Source organism: Sodiomyces alkalinus (genome assembly GCF_003711515.1).
Source record: "Sodiomyces alkalinus F11 unplaced genomic scaffold SODALscaffold_1, whole genome shotgun sequence".
In the NCBI taxonomy this organism is placed as follows: Eukaryota; Fungi; Ascomycota; class Sordariomycetes; order Glomerellales; family Plectosphaerellaceae; genus Sodiomyces; species Sodiomyces alkalinus.
The window spans coordinates 5,633,231-5,650,346 of NW_021167079.1; the positions used below are offsets into that span (position 1 = coordinate 5,633,231).

Consider the following 17,116-nt stretch of genomic DNA (forward strand, 5'->3'; position numbering starts at 1 on the left):
TCGGACAAGATGCGACGACTACGAGTACGAAAGTTCTCTGGTTTGGATTGGAATGATTAGAGATACTTACCGCAGAGCAGTTTGCGTACTGTATAGTAACCACATAAGTTGTCACAAGATAACTGTGCATGGAGCTCTTATCAGTGTTCAATGTCACAGAGGTATCTTAGTGGAGCCCTCCTTTTTTTTGTCTCTCCTTTCATATACCTTATATATATCCAAATTCCTGTCACCGTAGCCCCAGTGTACATACCTTACTCTTTCACTAAGTCGTGGAAGCATGATTGAAGCGAGAGGGGAGGTTATTAGAAAGATAGCTGAAAATGATGTTGCATTTGCTAAGGCCCGTCGACGTTCCCTTCAGTCCGGACTGCGCAGAGACTAATTATATTCGTACAGCGACAATAGCTGGTTGAAAGTTCAGGGGATCGAGATTCAGACCCAGACCCTTCACAGCAGCTAGTTGACGCACTGGCCGTCACCTACAAGATCTGACCACGGTCACCCATAAGGCCATCGAAAGTGCCGCGGGCTACTATGTTCTCTTCATCCAGCAAGCCATCCTGCTCTCGTATTGCCTTCAAGTATAACCGGCCACGACCTGGAGAGGAACAGGAACGACCGGAAGGCCAAAGTGGCACGGCAGACGCGGGCTGTTGATGTTGGGGACACACACTGCACGGGGATGGGGCTAAATCTGGGCGGATGGGGTGGGTGGTGAGGTGCTCATACGGCGGAGTCAGGCTAGGTCCGATGAATCTTGGGTTGCTTGGGCCAGCAGACGATGCCGTCTCGAAGAGTGATGGATACGTTGTCGAGGGTCTCGGGCCACTCTCAAAGCGTAATGGACGCTTGCATCATTATGTTGCCTTCACAACGACATCCCAAAGTTCTTCGTTCTCTTCTGTTGGCGATTGTACGAAGTTATCAGTTTGTTGGCGATCACTTGCGTTCGCTGATCAGTCGCGCCGAGCGTCTGGCGGGGACAGGGTCACATTGGCGAATCATGGGATTATGTACGTACCTAGGTAGTTCTATCCCCGGTCTCAAGCGACCAATGGTCGTGCAGAGATAAGATGGGGAATAGTCGAAACCGAGAACCAGAGGAGGATCAATTCCCCGAAGGAGAAGGACTTTGGTACATAATTTCGTCTGAACAGCTAACAATTTAATCGGACGCTTAACGCCCTCTCGCCTTGCTATAAGAGCCAGACCGAGATAAAAGTTCAAGTCCCTTCAAGTACCTGGTCCGTGCCATTCAGTAAGCTGCACGCGAACAAGGAGTTGCAACAACCGTCAACGAATCCCTGCATATCGAGACCAATGGGAGCAATTGAGCCGTTTTTACCTCTGCATGGGCCCTGGTCGTAACTGCCAGCCACAGGGTAAGCCAATTTGTTCCTTTTCCTTTTCCCTCTTGGTCGCCGAAGACCTTTACGGAATAATACATACTCCGCATGCGGATACACTGGACGTATGTACCTCTGCAGTCGTATTGTGCGTAGATGGTACTATTGGAGCGTTGTGTGGAGGACCGCTGTCGCGTTACCAGCGGTTCTTCTATGGACCTGCGGCCGAAAGTGCCCTAGCTTCGTCCATTTCCCCCGATGGCTTTTCCCTTTTCCACTACACCCGTAGCCTACCTACCTTATTCTCCCTCTTGGCCTTCTCCTTCTCCCTCTCCTCCCCTTCTTTGTTCCTTTCCTGTTCTCACGGGACCCTCGACCCTCGTTATCCGCCTCCTCGTCCCGTTCCCCTTCGGCGTCCCTCACTTAGTTCGGCCGTTCCTTTTTTGTCTTCTCTTTTTTTGCCCCTCTCCCTGCCGCCTCGGTTTCAGTTCTTGCACCGGTTCTTTGCTGTATATCTTGGCTTGGTTCGGCGGCGTCCTCGTCTTACAGCAAATACGTCCTTTGTTTTCTCAGCAACTGTCTCCGACTCGACATTTTTCATTCCATTTTTCTGTATAATCGAGCATCATCAATCATCATTGCGGAGTTATTTTTGTCGTTCTTATTCCCTCATTGCTAAGCGCCAGATTTTGTCGAATTCGCCCTCTCGTACGACGCATTTCTCTTCGCATTTCGAATTCAGGATAAAGCCTCACTGCTTCGCCGTCAATGCCACGTCCATAATCTCTAATATCAAAATCCTCCTTCGCCCCGGAGCCTGGCACATCCGAAAAAGTCGCCAGGTTCTCAGCACTCCCGAGTACAAACCCAACAGCATCTCCTGCGTGACAAGCAAGTCGGCTGAACCAGCTCGTTGGATGTCACCTCTCGGTTTGCCAAACACCACGCACCCACAAAACATAGGAATGTTACTTGGCCATCACTCTCTGTCTCCAGAATTACGTATAGATAGCCCTCTGGTCCTGCAGTTGCTGTCTGCCCGGTCGTATCAGTCGGGTCGGTGAACCAGACTTGATCGTGGCGTCATGCGTTACGCTTTGCTGCTATTGCAGCTCTCACTCTGTGTGTCTCTCTCCGACGCCTTCTTTCCCTGGTTTCCGAGCTATCGGTGCCACGAGGACAGTACCTGCACAACCACGAAGAAGAGAGAACAAGTTAGCGGAGATGCTCCTTCAACAGAAGACGCCGTGGCGGTCCCGAGAAGAGCCAGAACCCGTGCATTTCCCATTCGCCAGCGCACTTCGATTACTTCCGTAAGTTCCGACGCTAACTCATGACCTCGGCCTTGTTCGCCTTGTTCGATTCATTCTAATCTCCACGGTTAAACAGCATCGAAACCCAGACTCAGACTCGATAGCCCGGGAAGTCAACCGCCTTATCGCAAAGTATACTGGACGTCAGCCGGAAGACACATTACCGTCGGGGCAAGGTTTGGAAAAGCGGCAGAATGCGTACCGTGTTATCAAGCCGGCGGCCACTACTCACACGAACAGTGTCGGCATTTATCAGGACGGCTCGGATTTCTCTTACTTTCTTCAAGCCGGCTTTGGATCTGAGGGCAAGAAGATGTTCATGCTCATCGATACGGGTGCGGCGACGTCCTGGGTCATGAGCTCAAACTGCACGTCGGAGGCCTGTGATCTTCACGCATCCTTTGGTCCCGACGACTCAAACACATACGAGGCCGACCCCAGCGGCTTTTCCGTTCGATACGGCTCGGGCTCCGTCCAGGGTACCAAGGCTACCGACTCCGTCGCCATTGCCGACATGGTTTTGGATCGGTTCCATTTTGGCGTTGTGAATCAAACATCGTCCGACTTCAACCACTTTCCGTTCGACGGCATTCTGGGCCTCTCGCTGGCCAATGGCCACACAGACAACTTCCTCAAAACCGTCCTGGAAGCGGACGTGCTCGATAAAGGCCTTTTCTGTGTCTTTCTAAGCCGTTCAGGTGACGGGCCGAACACGGGCGAAATCAGCTTTGGTTCTTGCAACCCGGACAAATACACAGGCGATTTTTCGTACACCGATGTCGGCTCTAACAACGGCGATTGGGCCATCCCCTTGGACGGTATCACATATGGCGGCCAGAGGGCTGGTGACGAGCAAAGGCTTGCTTATATCGACACGGGCACTTCTTACGTTTTTGGACCAAAAGCGGATGTCAAGGCTTTCCACGGGAACATTCCTGGCTCTTCGTCGGACGACGGAACTACCTGGAAGGTGCCTTGCAACAGTAACAAAACCGTGGCCTATACCTTCTCTGGGGTCAGCTACAACATCTCGTCTCGCGACTGGCTGTCGAGGCCCGATAACGACGGTTCCTGCACCAGCAACATCTACGGACATGAGGTGGTTCGGGGTGCATGGCTCCTCGGGGATCTGTTCCTGAAGAACGTCTATGCCGCGTTTGATGTCGACGAGAAGCGGATAGGTACGTGTTGAACGTTTGTATTCTGAACAAACGCATGTGTTTGTGCTGACCATGAGGTATAGGGTTTGCCACGAGGACACCAGTGCCATCTGACGACGACGACGAGACTCCAGATGATGATGACAGTGGGAACGATGATGAGGACGCAACCGGTACTGGAGACACTCCGGCAACCTCGGTCACAGCAGTGTCGTCACCAGGTCAGGACGGCTCTACCCAGAGTGAGAACGGGTCGGGCCCAGTTGCCACCGCTCCCTCGTCTGGGACTATCATTCAACCTGCGCCCTCTCTTCCAACCAGCCAGCCCGATGATCTGGGTGACCAAGAGACGTCGCCTTCAGTGGCGAGTGAGGCCGTGGTGACCGAGACGGCCCAACCCGCGACAGCCGGTCGGGCACAGACGAAGCGGGTGCTCGGAGCATCGTTGTGCTTGATGGCTGCAGTTATGGTTTGGTAAAGAGAACCGAAGACATTCTTCTGCGTCGGCCTGGGCCTGCCACGCATTGTCTTTTCGGTGCCTGTCGCACGGAAATCCAGCAGGGCGCCGCTGCCCGGAGGCATGCGCAGTGCACGGATAAAACACGCGACATTGTCTTGAGAATGTGGAAGTGCTGAATATGGACGTACGTATATGATACCCTTTGAACTATGAGAGCACTTGGGGTGGAGCTCGGTCCCTTGAGCTGGCAGGATACAGCCCTAGCTACCTGGGTAGTGTCAAGAGGCCTTTTTACATGTAGATTTTTGTAATTCAATGTATAGGATAAGTTGTCTTCCACAGAAGATCATCGTTGTCTTCCGGCTCGTGGTTCTGGTGTCATGCAATTCGCTGATGGTAAGTACATAAGCTACCTAACTGAAGCACAATGATGGTAGGGCGATGGGGGACAAACCTACCGCAGTGTGACGATGTACAAAGTGGGAGCGCTGTGCCTATTCCGTACAGCTCATCTCTGGGCAATGCATAACAGCTTTCTTCGATATCATAACGCACGCCCGCGTTGAGACGTGTTTCCCTTAAGCTTCAAATGGTCGGGTCGGATACCTAGAGATTACAAAAGGTACCTAGGTAATTACTTCATAAGGTAAGGTAGGTACTGATGCACATTAGTGTGGTGGAACAGGTACCTTAGTGAGAAAGGGTGGGGGTGGGGGCGTCCAACCATTCGAGCGCTGGGGCCATCACCGCCTGGCAGAATATCGGCCCTAGCAGGCGACACCAAGTCGCAAACACCATCACAGACAAGTTTGTGAGTGACGGTGTCCAGTCAGCTTCCCCGACTTTCGTCACAACACCACTCCCATTTACATTGTAGAGCTCTGCATACTTGGCAGAATGCTGAATTAACGACATCCCGATCTCGACACCCCGACATAAGCCCCCCAAATTTACCGGAAAAAAATGTCCTCCTTACTTGTCATCATCTTCGCGCTTGAGGTCACGATCCGTATCGTCGACACCATCGGGGCAGCGACCATCAATAACCTGGTACGCCCCTTTATCATTCACAAGCTAGGATTACAGCATGGATTTCGCAGAGCTTTTTTGCTAACCAGGTCGGGTTTTAGCTGTGGATTGTGCTGAACTATCTTCCGATCGAAACATCGAAGAATGCCTCTGAACACAGAAAGCTACAAGCTGAGTTCTTGAAGGTCCGCAAGGAGCTCAACGCCACCAGTAGCCAGGACCAGTTTGCAAAATGGGCGAAGCTGCGAAGGTCCCATGATAAGCTATTGGAGCAGCTGGAAGCTAGCAGTGCGTCACACACACTCTCCCCCTTCTCAGCACGAGTTTGTTTTCGTGTTCTTTCTTCTTCTTTTCTCCTTCTCTTGTCTCTTGTATGGAGTGCCTGGGCTGGGCTAATATTTGTCCTGTCGGACGCCACATTTAGAGAAGTCCCTTGAGACATCGAGATCCAAGTTCGACCGCTACATCATGATTTTCCGAATGCTTGTCACCCGAGTCCCCCAATATGCCCTGCCCTTCTGGTACGCCAAGCAGCCGATGTTCTGGCTCCCCTACGGCTGGTTCCCCTATTACGTTGAATGGCTCCTTTCATTCCCCCGAGCACCCATCGGCAGCGTCAGCATAGTGTCATGGCAGCTGGCGTGCACGGGAACCATCGCTCTGCTTAGCGAGTTGATCGGCTCCATTGTCAGCCCCGTCCTGGCTGCGAAACAGGCGAAAGGAGCGCCTATGGCCACGGAGATGCCGTCATCTGGTGCAAGGGCGAAGGAGGAAGAGAAGAGCAGGAAGGAATTGTAAATATATTCAAGCCATATATTGCTAGGAATTACAGCGGGAGAAACTTGAAATGGCAAAAAGACTTCGGGATCGATGCCTTGGCGTACGAGTCCGAAAAAGCTGAGATGTATCTCGTTGATTTGACGCAAAGTTCCTAATGGCCGGAGCTAGAGCTTTGTAACACGTCGGAGACTGACCCTTGGCAGGGTCGTTTGTATTTCTTCTTGGCGTCATATTGACTTCAGATGCCCATTTGAGCCTTTGCAGGCGGGCATCGAAGCTTCGAAAGCGCCGTCGTTGGATACGACGAACAACACCACTTGGTGAAGGCGTCTGAGGTAGCCACCTCAACGAGCATTGGTAGTTCCTGTCGCACTTCGGAATGCCATCGAGTTTCTCAAGAATTCCTGACATGATCCGCGACAGTGCCACCAGCCCTGGCCAAAGGTGCTTGATTAAAGCCCATCAACAACGGCGGTGTCCAATGAGTCGAGGTCTCTCTCCAAAAGAATACCAGACTAATTTGGTCGAGCTCAGGAGTAATGGATTGGTAATGATCCAGATAGCCAGATAGGTAGAGAGGTAGCCGAAATGCCTGACTCTTTTTGTTCCTCGAGAGAAAAGGGCTCTTAAAATTTCTCGAGAGGAAAGGAAAAGAAGGAGATTGCGCGCTTGAACACAAGTACGACGGAAAAAAATACTTCTGTCTTTTTTGCACCGCCATACCAACTGATTACACTACCTTAGTATTGGTGCGCCACACATGATAGCTATTGTGGCGGGTTCGGAGATTAATTTCTCCCACTGCCGATGGGACCCACGCCGGTGCGTGCCTCTACACTGTATGTCTCCTGGAGGCTAAGCCTGCAGACGTCGTTCCCATCCACGTCGGAACTTGGCTTGACGTCTTCAAGCTTCCACCTCAAACCCTACTCGGTGCAGTTTCGGAGCCTCACCACACATCAAGATGGCTCCAGGACAGGATACCATGCTCCGCTCCGCGGAGATGAGCATGGTGCAGCTCTACATCAGTAATGAGATAGGCAGAGAGGTGGCCACCAGCCTAGGGGAGCTGGGGCTGGTGGCATTTCGAGATGTACGCGTCTCCCTCTTCTTTACCTCCTTGGGACGATTCGTCGCTAACTATTGATTTCCAACAATACAGCTTAACAGCGAGCTTAGCGCGTTTCAACGAACCTTTACGCAAGAAATTCGACGCTTGGATAATGTCGAGCGCCAACTGCGTACGCCATCGCGTCGACGATTCTCATTCTTTTTCTCTCCGATTTCAGAGGACTCTGGCTAACCGAAATCTGTTTAGGATACTTCTACACCCAAATTCAGAAGAATGATATTCCTTTGCGAAAATTCGATGTGGACAATGAGCGACTCGCCAACCCCTCCACTTCGGAAATAGATGAACTCGCCGAGCGGTGCCAGACTCTCGAGCAACGCATCTTCCAGCTCAACGACAGCTACGAGACGTTGAAGAAGCGGGAGGTTGATTTGACTGAATGGCGATGGGTTCTCCGGGAGGCTGGCGGCTTCTTCGACCGCGCCTACGACAGCGTTGTGGAAGATATCCGCACCTCTACCGATAACGATGATGCACCTCTTCTGCAGGATGTCGAGCAGCATCACACGGCCGCCGATGTTGAGCGATCCTTCTCTGGCGTCAACATTGGTTTCGTCGCTGGTGTCATTGACCGGAGCCGCATGGCCGTTTTTGAGCGCTCCATGTGGCGCTCCCTCCGTGGTAACCTTTTCATGAATTCCTCGGAGATTCCGGAGCCTCTGATCGATCCCGCCACCAACGATAAGGTTCACAAGAGCGTCTTCGTCATCTTTGCCCATGGCAGGGAGATTCTGGCCAAGATTCGCAAGATCGCAGAGGCGTTAGGGGCGAATTTGTACAGCGTCGATGAGAATAGCGACCTCCGTCGTGACCAAGTCCACGAGGTCAATGCTCGGCTCAATGACGTGCAGAGCGTTCTCCGCAATACGGAGCAGACCCTTCATGCCGAGCTCGCTCAGATCTCTCAGGCCTTGTCGGCTTGGATGGTTCTGATCACCAAGGAGAAGGCTGTATACGACACCCTCAACAACTTCTCGTATGACCATAGTCGTCGCACTCTCATTGCCGAGGGCTGGGCTCCAACCAACGACGTCAACCGGATTCGAGCCACCTTGCAGGAGGTCACAAACAATGCTGGACTGTCGGTACCGTCCATTATCAACGAAATTAAGACGAACAAGACGCCTCCCACATACATCAAGACAAACAAGTTCACCGAGGCTTTCCAGACAATCGTGAATGCATACGGTATGCATAAACAAGGTCCCTCTTCCTGCTCCGTTGGCGGATTCTAACTATAGTTCCAGGAACTCCCACCTACTCCGAGTTCAACCCCGGAATTCCCACCATTGTGTTTTTCCCCTTCCTCTTCGCCACCATGTTCGGAGACATTGGCCATGCTATAATCATGGGACTCGCCGCGTTGGCCATGATCTACTGGGAGAAGCCCCTGAAGAAGGTCACTTTCGAGCTCTTCGCCATGCTCTACTATGGCCGATACATCGCCCTCCTCATGGCCGTCTTTTCGATGTTCACGGGTTTGATGTACAACGACATCTTTTCTCAGTCCCTGACTCTCTGGAACAGCGCCTGGCACTGGAAGGTCCCGGATGACTACAAAGAGGGCCAACCCCTCGTTGCTGAGCTCAACGACTCGGGTTACCGTTACCCCTTCGGTCTTGACTGGATCTGGCACGGGACAGAGAACGACTTGCTGTTTACAAACAGCTATAAGATGAAGCTGTCTATCATTTTCGCCTACTTCCACATGTAGGTTACCGACACTCCATAAGTTACACGGCGCACAAGCTAATGCCAGCACAGGACATACTCTCTCATTCTATCATACATCAACGCCCGCCACTTCAAGAAGCCCATCGACATCTGGGGCAACTTTGTTCCGGGCATGATTTTCTTCCAGGCCATCTTCGGTTACCTCGTCGGCTGCATCTTTTACAAGTGGTCGGTCAACTGGAACGACCCCACGAACCCTCGCCAGCCACCCGGTCTCCTTAACATGTTGATTTTCATGTTCCTGCAGCCCGGAACGTTGGACATCCAGTTCTATCCCGGCCAAGCCGGCGTGCAGGTCTTTCTCCTCCTTCTCGCCGTCGTCCAAGTACCCGTCCTCTTGTTCTTGAAGCCTTTCTATCTTCGCTGGGAGCACAACAAAGCCCGCGCCAAGGGTTATAGGGCTATTGGCGAGAGGTCAAGAGTCAGTGCTCTGGATGGCGACGACGAGGACGGCAATGGCCACGCGGTCGGTGGCCGTCACAGCACCGAATCCGACGGCGAAGGCGTGGCCATGCTCACGCAGGACTTGCACGGCGAAGAGGAGCACGAAGAGTTTGAGTTTAGCGAACACCTGATTGAACAAATTATCCATACCATTGGTAAGATGCGCCCTTCCGCCCTGTGTTTTTTTTTTCCCCTTCTTCTTCCATTCTCTGGGCTATGTGGTCTTGAACATGCACAACAACGCCTGCTAACTGTTGTCGATCAGAATTCTGTCTCAACTGCGTCTCCCATACGGCTTCGTACCTCCGGCTTTGGGCCCTGTCCCTTGCTCATCAGCAGCTCAGCGTCGTCCTCTGGTCCATGACGCTTGGACCCGCGCTCGGAAATACCGGCGTGGCCGGCGTCATAATGCTGGTCTTCTCATTCTATTTGTGGTTCGTCTTGACGATAGCCATTCTCGTCCTGATGGAGGGTACCAGTGCCATGCTGCACTCCCTGCGACTTTCCTGGGTCGAGTCATTCTCCAAGTTCGCCCAGTTCGGCGGCTGGCCGTTCACTCCCTTTTCCTTTGCTGCTACACTAGAAGAGTCAGAGGAGCTGAAGGAGTTCTTGTGTTAAAGCTGCGTGATGCGTCTTCCGAAACCACACGCTGCGGTTTGAAGAAAGGCCTAATTACAGGTGGCTTTTGTCTCGTTGTAGTCTAGTTGTCTTTCTGTAACATATTACTTCATAATGTGGAATCCGTTCAATTGACAATGTTCCGATTTCTCAATTCTCTTCCGTGCCTGTGTCAGTCTTCGTAGTCTTTGAATTCATTCTTACTTGCGTTGCGAGACAAATCATTCCCGAATCTTTGCTTGATTTCAATGGTCGAGTACCAGTAAAAGGTAAAGGGACATGGGTTTAAAGTACAGTCAATATCCCAGGAAATAGTTCCATCAATGCATGCTCCCTTTGTCGACTGCCATCGCCAGTAGTACTCTCCTGTACTGGCATCGAGAGTTATCCTCATAACCATATCGCACAGTACAATACAAGGAGCAAGAAGGGGAAGAAAGGCCCAAGCCCAAGACCCATCCCCAGAACAGCGGCCCTCTGGACCATTAACCCCAGAGAGGTGCCGTAATCTCGGCGGCACGCTCACAGACGCGACTGACGCGATCGGCGAAGGCCTTATGGCTACACTCAATCTCCAGATCCTCCAACCAGACGGTGGCCTCCATCTTGTCTACTTTGATGCGGATGCCGGGGACGGGAATACCCATCTTGTGCAAGCGGTCGAGTTCGGCGCGACGGCGACGCTCGAGCTTCTCCCGCTTGCGCTGCTCTTTGGCTTCGTCGTCATTTGCGGTTTCAGTCTCGGGAGTGGCGTCTTGCATGGGGGTGTCTTCCTCGCCTTCCTCCTTCGTGGTGGGGCCCGAGGCGTCGTGCTTCTCTTCTTGCTCTTCCTCGTCGTCATTTTCCACGGGTGGGAGTTTTGGTTCTGCCACGGGGTTGACGTTGTCTGCGCCGAATTGGGCTTCGAGAATCATGAGGAAACGCTCGAGACGTTCCTCTGGGGTAACTTTGGCGTGGGGGTTACGGGCGGGTAGGGGGGTGACGTCTTGTCCGGCGGAGCCTGATAGGGGGGAAAGAAATAGTTAGCCGTCGTTATACCGTATGAAGACAGCAAAGAGGAGAGTAGTTGGGATGCCGGGACATACGCTTCACTGCCGCGGGACTACACTCTACAGAGTAGAGACAGGTCAAGACGGCATCAGCAATGCTGTCGTTGAGGAGGTTGCCCTCCCACTCGAGTTCAACCTCTCCATCGCTCCGATAGCGAAAAGTGATGCAGCCCATGACAAGATAGGCGGCGACGAGGCTGGCGAGTTCTTCGTCGACATCTTCCTCCTGTTTGTTCTTCTCGACACCGTCGCCGTTCTCTTCGTTCTTAGCATTCGCTGCGGTATCGTGGTCGCCTTCATTAGCAGCTCCGTTGGTGCTTCCACGCTTGGTTTTGTGCATCTCGGGCAGTTCCTCCACGGTGCCGAAGACGCCCTCGAGACCCCAGCGTATCAAATCAATGCTGGCGGCGGTGAACTTGAGACGCTTCTTGCAGATGATGGTGGTGGTGTTAAGACCGGCGTACTCGCGAAGGTCTTCGGGCGCCATGAGGGAGAGCTTGAAGTCGTTCTGGACGAGAACACCGGTGATGAGCTGCGGGTTCTGGCTCCTGTCGGAAGTGACCCTGGTCGGAGGCGGGATGGTGGCCAGCTTGCCGACGACCTTGGCTGTCTTATCTTGCTTGAAAGGGATGCGAAGTTCTTCACAGTTTTTTGGGCTAAAGATTTTTGTCTTGACAGTTTTGCCTGCGTTAAGCGAGAGCAGCTTTGACTTGAGACGCATCATGTTGTGCTGCTCGCCGTGCACAAGGATCTAAGGAGCGTGACGAAAGGCCCGTGGTTAGTCGTTGGACCCGACCATGACGACAAAAGAGAAAGCCTAGGAGGAGGAGGAGGAGGAGGAGGAGGAGGAGGAGGAGGAGAAGAAGAAGAAGAAGGAAGAAGAGGAGGGAGACAAGGAGACTACGTACCACAACAGGGGCAGCCACTTCTTCTATAAACTCTCGGTTTTCGGTGCCGTCTACATGAGCGGCAAACGAGTACTCTTGGACGCTACACCTCCGGGGGATCAAGACCTTCTCGCTCTCCCCGCCGGGTCCTCGCCGAGCGCTCGCGGTTGTTCTGTTCATAACAGCTTGGATCTGATCTGGCTCCTGCATGATCTGCTTGGCCATAGTTCCTTCGACGCTGTAACCGGTGATGATGACTCCGTTCTTGTCGTTGGGCGCCCACCTCTCCAGGAGCTCTCGGCTCACGCCGTTCTGCAGCATACCAGGGCTAGCAAGCATGACGCAGCCACCGAGATCATCAAAGCGATCCAGATTTTTCAGGGACCGGATGAATTTGAAATCCCACGGACCCCCTTTACCGCTGACATCCCCGGAAGCCTCGGCCTCGGCCATACGCTCCACAAAAAGACGCTTGATGTTGTCGTTCATGGCCCCGACGTAGGTCTGATACACCACCATACATTTCCGGGCGAGATTGCTAGCGTAGTAGATGGGATATTTCTGGTAGTCAGGGTGTTTGCTCCAATACTCGTCTAGGATAAGCAGCAGCTCTTGTGCTCGGCCAAGGGCGAAGACGGGCATCAGGACTCGGCCTCCGCGGTTCAGAATGCTGGTGATGGACTTCATGAGGGCCTGTTCTCGCTCGAGCCTTGGCACATGGGAGGCAATGCCGTAGGTAGATTCGGTGATGAGCACGTCCATCTTGACGCCCTTGGGCACCTCGGCCGAGACGAGATGACGATCCTGTTCCCTGGAGTAGTCACCGGTGAAGAAGATCTTGAGGCCTGCAATCTCGATGAGGAACATGGCCGCGCCGAGGACGTGGCCGGCCGGATAAGGCGTGATGCGGATAGAGGAGATGGTATGGGTGGTGTGGTAATCGATGGCCTCGATCATAGGGAAGGTGTTGAGATGGTCTTCTTCGGTATAAACAGGTTGTGATGTCGGGTTAGACGAGGTGTTCCCGACTCGTACACTGTCCTGGATGAGCCACTTGTAGATGGCCTTGGTCGGATGGGTCATGAAAACGCGGCCCCTGAAATTGGTCTTTGCTAGGACATAGGGCAGGGATGCGGCGTGGTCGACATGAAAGCTATTCGTTCCCCATCAGCGTCTTGTCTACGACCTCATCGATACGATACGACGGCGGTAAATAAATAAAAAAGCCAGAAACAATACAAAACGATACTGGGGCGAGTACAGAAGGGGGAGGATCATGACCATGTTGCATCACAACAAAGGGCGGGGCGGGTAAGATTGCGAGACGGAAAATGTTTTTCTCTTTCTGTTCGATTTGCCTTTCTCTTGTTCTTGATATTGATTCTTGTGTACAGGACGAGATAGCAGTAGCTGAAAGGGTTTGTTTGATAGGGCAAATCGCGTAGCTATTTTCCAAATCAAGGCCTGACAGCCCCAACATTCGCGCCTAGCTGGCCGTCGCAAAAGCGCCTTATGCCCTATGTGATGGGATGGCAAAACGGTGAGGAGATCGGGAGGGGGTCGGCTTACTGGCTGATTAGGAGGACGTCAACAGTACTCAAATCAAAATCGTCGAAGAAGGGTAGGGCGGCGAGACCATCGTAGGCCGGGTGTTGACCTGCGTCAAGCTGTGGTGATTCCCCCATCCGTCAGTACCATCGATCGTCTATTGCGTACTACAACCGAGCCGTGATAAAACGGCGCATTGGGGGCATATAGGGCTTTCGACGTACCATGACCGTCTTGCCCTTGTATTGGATGATGTGGCATGACCTTCCCACCTCGTTTCCGCCGCCGAGACAGAGAAACATGAGTTCATCGGAAGGGTCTACGGGCTCTTCACCAGATGGTCCAGCTGCCATCGCGGCAGCTTTCCTCTTGGATGCCATGATTCAACGTCGGAAGGCGGCGATTTAGAGAGAGAGAGAGAGAGAGAGAGAGAGAGAGAGAGAGAGAGAGAGAGAGGAGGAACACAAATGAGTGGTAGGCGGGCCGAAACGAGTGAAAGGAAGTATCGTATATTCTGTATCGTATGCGCCAAAGACGGCCCAATTGCTAACTGGTCCAGTCAGCACATTGGCGAGTGAAGGCTTCCCGGGTGGCCTGGTTTGAATCGGCTAGACACTCCAGAGGGTTGCGATGGATATACTGGTGAGGCGATGTGCGAGGATGATGTTAAAAGAAAAGAAAAGAAAACAATAAACCAAGTAGATAGGTAATTATGCGTAAGAGGAAAAACCCAAGATTAAAACGCGTGAGAAGGCTTGGAAGCCTGGGGTCAACTTACAGGTGGGTGCGAACTGCTAGTGGGGAAGGCGCACGCCTTTGAAGGCACTAAACCAAATTTGTCAGCTTCCATTGCCTCCCAAGCTCCCCAAGTAAGGGGAAGAACGGGGATTTACGACGTTGGAAGGAGGTACGAAGTACTTCGTTCGCAATGGAGCAAGGCTGAAAATCACGTGACTTTAAAGCTACGCGAATTCGGGAAAGCCTTTTCGCCGAGGACTTTCCCTTCTTTCCCATCTCCCTATTCCCCTAATCTACCTGTAGTTGGCCGCCATCCGCGTCTCCCGAGGTCGACGACTCATCACTCGTCTTCTACAGCAGCCTCGTCAGCCTGTCCGGCATCCCCCTGGACGTCAAGAACACGCGTCACCCAGTCGGTTGACCTGGGTTTGTCCCTTTGGAACCGACAATACTTTTCTCCTCTTCTACCACTCTGCCACTCTAGCTCCAGGGAAACGCTGCGAGAACTGCTTCCTCCTACCGACGGATGACTTCTGCAGTTGCGCCAGTTGTGTCAGGCTTGCCTGCCTGCTGAGGTGTATTGGAGCCTTCCCCCTCTTCTTCCCAAAGAACTTTTGTCCTCTTTTCCCTAGTCGCTCTCGTTGCTCTCGTGGCTTCTCCTTCTGGCGTTGAAGGCCGTCTACACTTGACGCGAAACTATTCATAGCAATAATGGCCCAATCCCAGCCGCAAATGCCGCAGATGCCGCAGAGGCATCTCTCGCCTCCTCAACCTTCTCCGTCTCCCGCGTCGAATCAACAGGGTTTTGCACTTCCTCCAACCAAGCGCCCTCGACTATCGCCCGCACCACCCTCGCAACCTCAATCCCCGTACACCGGATCGCCTTATGCTATAAGCCCCAGTGCTCCCCTCACCCCTTCCATTGCCCCGACGTCGGCCGCATCGCCCACAATGCCGGGCATCCAGCCACCGACAGGCGGCCAACATCCGCCTACCTACACGACGCCATATACCAACGGCAATACCACTCCTCACCTTGCCCTGCCCGAGAACAGGGCGACCCCTCCGCCGCCGCCTCTGCCGACCTCGACGCCCCAACCCCAACCGATATCAGCACATCCGCCTCCGCCTGTCCCTGCGCCTGCGCTGCCATACACGAATGCGACGTTTGGCCCTGCGGTTCCCGCCATCGCCACCCCTCCACTCCACTATCATCATCAGCAACTGCAGCCGGTACAGCCCGCACAACCGGTACAACCGCAATCTGCAGCCCAAGGCGCCATGGGCCCACCTTTAAAACCACCCGAAAGAACCCAAAAAGAATACGAGTACGATGTCACGGATTCGCTTGCCGGAACTGGAATCGATCTACGCGCTGAGGAGCAGTTTCTCTCGGAGCTATACGCCGTGGACCCGTCCGTTGCAGAGTCCAGGACTGGATTCTCCATCCATCCGCCAGGAAACAGGGCGTCCTTCTATGGCGCCGGCCCCGCGAACCAGCCGGCGCAACCGAACGACGGCAAGTCCCAAAACCAAATCATAGCCGAGACTGCCGAAAAGGCGTGGCAGGAATCGGCCAGGCGTCTCGCAGCCAGTAGAGCCGTCGAGCTCAAGAACGCGTTTTTGAACGTACCTCTCGTCCAGGCCAGGGCTGAGGCAGCTGCCAAAGAACATGGGCTTAGCTTGAATTGGGATATGAAGGCAAACCACGGGATGGGTCGCATGAAGGTCATGGATGAAAACCCGCGGCCCGTCAAGGTCAGCACGAGCATAGGTCCGGACGGAGCTCTTATCCAGACGACGGGCACATGGATCCCGCAGGATGCCTATCTGGCGGACCAGCTTGCGCTGCTCTCCATAGCGACGAAGCAGCGGCTGCGAACCCTGATGGAGGACTCGGACCGTATCGCCGTTACCCGTCAGACGTCATCGCACGGCGAGGTACCAGAGCAGTGGAAGGTGGCGGCTGGTTCCCTTCTTAAGATTGCCCTTCCGGGCTTGAGTGAGGCAGCTGCCGATGCCGCGCGGACAGGAGAAGAGAGCGCCGTGAGCCCTCACACTACTAACCCGTTAAAACGTGAGCCGAGATTTTTTTTGGGGGGTCTATTTTTTCTTTTTCTTTCTTTTCTTTTTCTGGCCTGCTGACAAAGACTAAATACAACCAGGCCCTCATGATGAGAATGCAAACTCAGACGCTTCCGGACCCCGGACCAAGATACTAAAGGTTCCTAATACCACCGCGAGTACGATGAGCGCCATGATGCGAGACATAGCGAGGGCAGAGCGAGAACGGGAGGAAGCAAGGCTCCGGCGGCGCAACGCGCGCAAGGAAGGCACTGCAGAGGGCGCATCGACCACCTCCCGCGCCGGGTCCGCCGCACCCGGCACCCCCGCAGGCACAACGGGTGATGGCGAGAAGACCATCACCAAGAAGGAGCAGAAGCGACTCGAGGCGATGAAGAAGGCGGAGGCCAACAGCCATGCCAACCAAAATCTCACCAGCCGGGAGTTCCTGGGTATGGCGCGACCAGGCGGGCTCTTTGGGAAGAAGGGCGGCAAATCTTACTCGTGGATGACGGGTGGTGGTAGCGGGGCCTCCACGCCCAAAGGCGGCCTGCCGGGAAAGACGGGGGCAACTGCGGCCAATTCCCCGGCTCCAGGCCCAGCTGCTTTGACGGCCGACGGGAGTTCCCATCGACGACCGGGTGCCTGGCGGGAGGATAAGGAGAAGGGCAAAAACATCCAGCTGCGAGACTGGGTGGCTGCCCTGGAAGCCGACGGCTTGGAGGTTGAGGCGCTGCAGCGGGCCTACATGAAGCTGGATTCCTCGTGGCCTAAGCAGTAGAACTGTTGAGGTTCATCGCATCACGCACCA

General features: G+C 53.7%; 5 protein-coding genes across 5 annotated transcripts; 4 read left to right on the forward strand and 1 right to left on the reverse strand.

The window, feature by feature from the left end:
- Positions 1-2,434: 2,434 nt before the first annotated feature.
- Positions 2,435-3,854, forward strand: SODALDRAFT_269297 (acid protease; the record flags this gene model as incomplete). The annotated part of the gene is made up of 2 exons (XM_028607649.1): positions 2,435-2,662; positions 2,739-3,854. 2 exons carry the CDS (start codon positions 2,435-2,437, stop codon positions 3,852-3,854), a joined length of 1,344 nt encoding a protein of 447 aa, XP_028471041.1.
- Positions 3,855-5,245: 1,391 nt separating this feature from the next.
- Positions 5,246-6,109, forward strand: SODALDRAFT_269075 (CHD5 domain-containing protein; the record flags this gene model as incomplete). Its single annotated transcript, XM_028607640.1, has 3 exons — positions 5,246-5,332; positions 5,413-5,599; positions 5,736-6,109. The coding sequence occupies 3 exons, from the start codon at positions 5,246-5,248 to the stop codon at positions 6,107-6,109; spliced, it is 648 nt and encodes a 215-aa protein (XP_028471042.1).
- An 863-nt stretch (positions 6,110-6,972) lies between these two features.
- On the forward strand, positions 6,973-10,158 carry SODALDRAFT_327421 (vacuolar ATP synthase 98 kDa subunit). Its single transcript, XM_028610427.1, has 6 exons — positions 6,973-7,184; positions 7,254-7,332; positions 7,410-8,411; positions 8,471-8,933; positions 8,988-9,556; positions 9,667-10,158. The coding sequence occupies exons 1-6, from the start codon at positions 7,056-7,058 to the stop codon at positions 10,017-10,019; spliced, it is 2,595 nt and encodes an 864-aa protein (XP_028471043.1). The 5' UTR covers positions 6,973-7,055; the 3' UTR covers positions 10,020-10,158.
- A 2-nt stretch (positions 10,159-10,160) lies between these two features.
- On the reverse strand, positions 10,161-14,201 carry SODALDRAFT_327422 (Metallo-hydrolase/oxidoreductase). The gene is made up of 5 exons (XM_028610428.1): positions 13,728-14,201; positions 13,525-13,622; positions 11,977-13,108; positions 11,105-11,819; positions 10,161-11,019 (listed from the first exon to the last, which is right to left on the reverse strand). Exons 1-5 carry the CDS (start codon positions 13,881-13,883, stop codon positions 10,505-10,507), a joined length of 2,616 nt encoding a protein of 871 aa, XP_028471044.1. The 5' UTR covers positions 13,884-14,201; the 3' UTR covers positions 10,161-10,504.
- Positions 14,202-15,192: 991 nt separating this feature from the next.
- Positions 15,193-17,086, forward strand: SODALDRAFT_269037 (hypothetical protein; the record flags this gene model as incomplete). The annotated part of the gene is made up of 2 exons (XM_028607635.1): positions 15,193-16,318; positions 16,407-17,086. 2 exons carry the CDS (start codon positions 15,193-15,195, stop codon positions 17,084-17,086), a joined length of 1,806 nt encoding a protein of 601 aa, XP_028471045.1.
- Between the last annotated feature and the right edge of the window lie 30 nt (positions 17,087-17,116).